Source organism: Etheostoma spectabile, chromosome 8, assembly GCF_008692095.1.
Source record: "Etheostoma spectabile isolate EspeVRDwgs_2016 chromosome 8, UIUC_Espe_1.0, whole genome shotgun sequence".
In the NCBI taxonomy this organism is placed as follows: Eukaryota; Metazoa; Chordata; class Actinopteri; order Perciformes; family Percidae; genus Etheostoma; species Etheostoma spectabile.
This window is the reverse complement of record NC_045740.1, coordinates 25,682,406-25,684,886: the sequence shown is the minus strand read 5'-3', so window position 1 is coordinate 25,684,886 and position 2,481 is coordinate 25,682,406. Positions and strand designations below refer to the sequence as shown.

Genomic DNA, 2,481 nt, shown 5'->3' with positions numbered 1-2,481 from the left:
TTCTTCCTAAAAGGGAGTTTTTCCTCGCCACTGCTAGCTCTTGGGGGAATTACTAGAATTGTTGGGGCTTTGTAAATTATAATGTGGTCTAGACCTACTCTATCTGTAAAGTGTCTTGAGATGACTCTTGTTACTCTTGAAAACTCTGTATTGATACTATGAATAAAACTGAAATGAATTGAACACACAAGGTAGGCCTGTGGTCAAGATTGGACACGGGGCAGCAATAAAGAACAGCTGCCCATAGTTACCTGGTTGCAACAGAAACTGGTTCCACACTAAATTAACTTTAAAATAAATGCATTGCTTAACAAAAACAGGAAACAGTAAGCACAAAATAGCAAGTAGTAGTAGTGACCTAATCAACCAATGGATAGTAGGCTATATTAAATAAAACATAAATGGATACTAACAATTGCTAGACAGTGCAATATTTATTGATAGAGGAAAATGTGAGACACTTCAGTGTCCAGTGGCGAGCCTGTGTTCACATGAGACTATATAGCGAGCTCCATCGGGTCTAGCATATCTGTCGTTCAAAATAACTTACCCATTCAAAATGTGCTCCGTCTCAAAGTTATGCATATTTAAGGGTGTTCCGCATAATTTATTGTTTTTTTGCAGAATATCTGGTGCAGAAGCATAAAAACAAGAAACAGGTGAACAAAATAACAAATAAATGAAATTTGAACATTTAGTTAAATGACTGCTGCATTTGAGGCGTTAAGAGGGTGTGTAAGCTTGTGTGTGTGAGCGTGCTATGTGAGAATCTGCCTGGGTACAAGATAACAGGGGAAAAGTGGAATGGAGTTTTAGTGATTTTGGCATTCTCAGAATGGATTTGATAATGAAGCACTGACCCAGCACTCTGAAAGAAATTTGCCTCATGCTGATTAATAACCCCCTAAAGAACCTCCTGTAGGGTTTTTACATACATTTGTTGATCATTTCTATTGGTATCTAAAATCTCTAGTGTCAAACCTGCAGTAATAATCAGTTCCACAGTAATTTACATTGACTTGTTATAAATCACAGCCTCTTTTTGCTTAAATGGAACCTTTCCAGCCAACAGGGACACCCCACACCTTAGTTCTAAAAAAATAGTCATTTGTTTAATTTGCATCTACATACACGCATTTTGTCTTCTTACTGTTTCCAAACAGCTTCTTGTTAACACTGGACTTATCTTTAGATTATGTCAATCTGTCTGAATTTGCACTGCTTACTGTTGGCTTTTCATTGTCATAACACTGAGATGCACAAACAAACACTGATGTCTGGTTCTGCAGAAAATCCCTGGGTTGTGTCGCTGGCTTGTTCACTGACTGCTACAACTTCTCAAGCACGTCATGGTTCCTCTCTACAAGAATTCCAGCTGTAACTTAAAATAGTTTAGGAGCTTGAGTTTGTCTTTAAATATGCATTTGATGTTCTGTAATGTATCTAAACCTAATTATTGCAAAGAATATTTTGATACGATGGCCTTAAGAGCTCAACTTAATGCAAACTAACTAAGAAAACATGCAAATAGACTCAACACAAGCAAATAAAACAAAAGGTTTACACCAATATGACCACACATGCCCAGCATTTAGAAAACATCTTTACCAACTTTATGACAAACGAAAACATTAATTTGACCACACATGCGCAGCATTTAGAAAAAGCGCTGGAAGAAGCTCACAACACCACTGGTACCAGGGCAGAGGTTGATTTAGACCATATTTGGATGGGCACACTCTACCAGTGGAACTACCCAGTTGTCCATATTTAGGTGGACTTTGGCCTGTCGTTTATGTGCCGTTGAGTCACACTTTATCCTGTCTACTCCGCAACCTTGGTTATGTTCTGTTTTTAGCATACAGTGTATGATTAGCTGTAAATGTGTGATGAAAAGATTACTGCTGCTTCAAGTTTGACTCTTTTTATGCCCCCCAAAGCAGACAGACAATAACTGTCTTACCCTCCTTTGTGTATGTCAGCAGATGGAGGCATCTTGCTGACGGTACCATCCTGATGGACCTTCTTGTCCAATGACAGTGAAAGTGGAGGATCTCGTACAGGCAGCCCCAGCACCAGCGTCTCCTTGGTAACGGAGATAGCCTTATCACCCGTTCGACCCATGTGCTTCTTGGCGTAGTCAAAGCCCTGGACAGGCTGGCAAGGAAAAGGAAAACACACACCAGAAGTCAGAAAACCTTTGATTTTAACAAGCTCAAAACTACTGCAGCTTGTAGATCAGTTCATTCAGGAATTGACTGCTGGAGCTGAAATTTTCAAACCGATTGGCCAACATAGATGCTTCAGTGTTGGCATTCTTAATTAATTGCAGAATAACTCTGTATAATGATGTGTTCTTCTTGTCCTTATAAAATGGGGTTTTGTCAGTTTGCTTGTTGGATTGATGGACCAAAAGCAACTTGATACATCAAAACAATCAGCGATTCTTTTAAGAAAAAACATTCTGTAGGATTCCACAGT

General features: G+C 39.1%; 1 protein-coding gene across 2 annotated transcripts in view; it reads right to left on the bottom strand.

Annotated features, from left to right (window-relative positions):
- kiaa1549la (KIAA1549-like a) overlaps positions 1 to 2,481 on the bottom strand; it is a 233,270-nt gene that overhangs the window by 93,481 nt on the left and 137,308 nt on the right. For both annotated transcript variants that reach the window (XM_032523275.1, XM_032523276.1), the window contains one exon: positions 1,964 to 2,157. In XM_032523275.1, the coding sequence (XP_032379166.1) occupies positions 1,964 to 2,157 (194 nt within the window). The remainder of the gene's footprint in view (positions 1 to 1,963; positions 2,158 to 2,481) is intronic.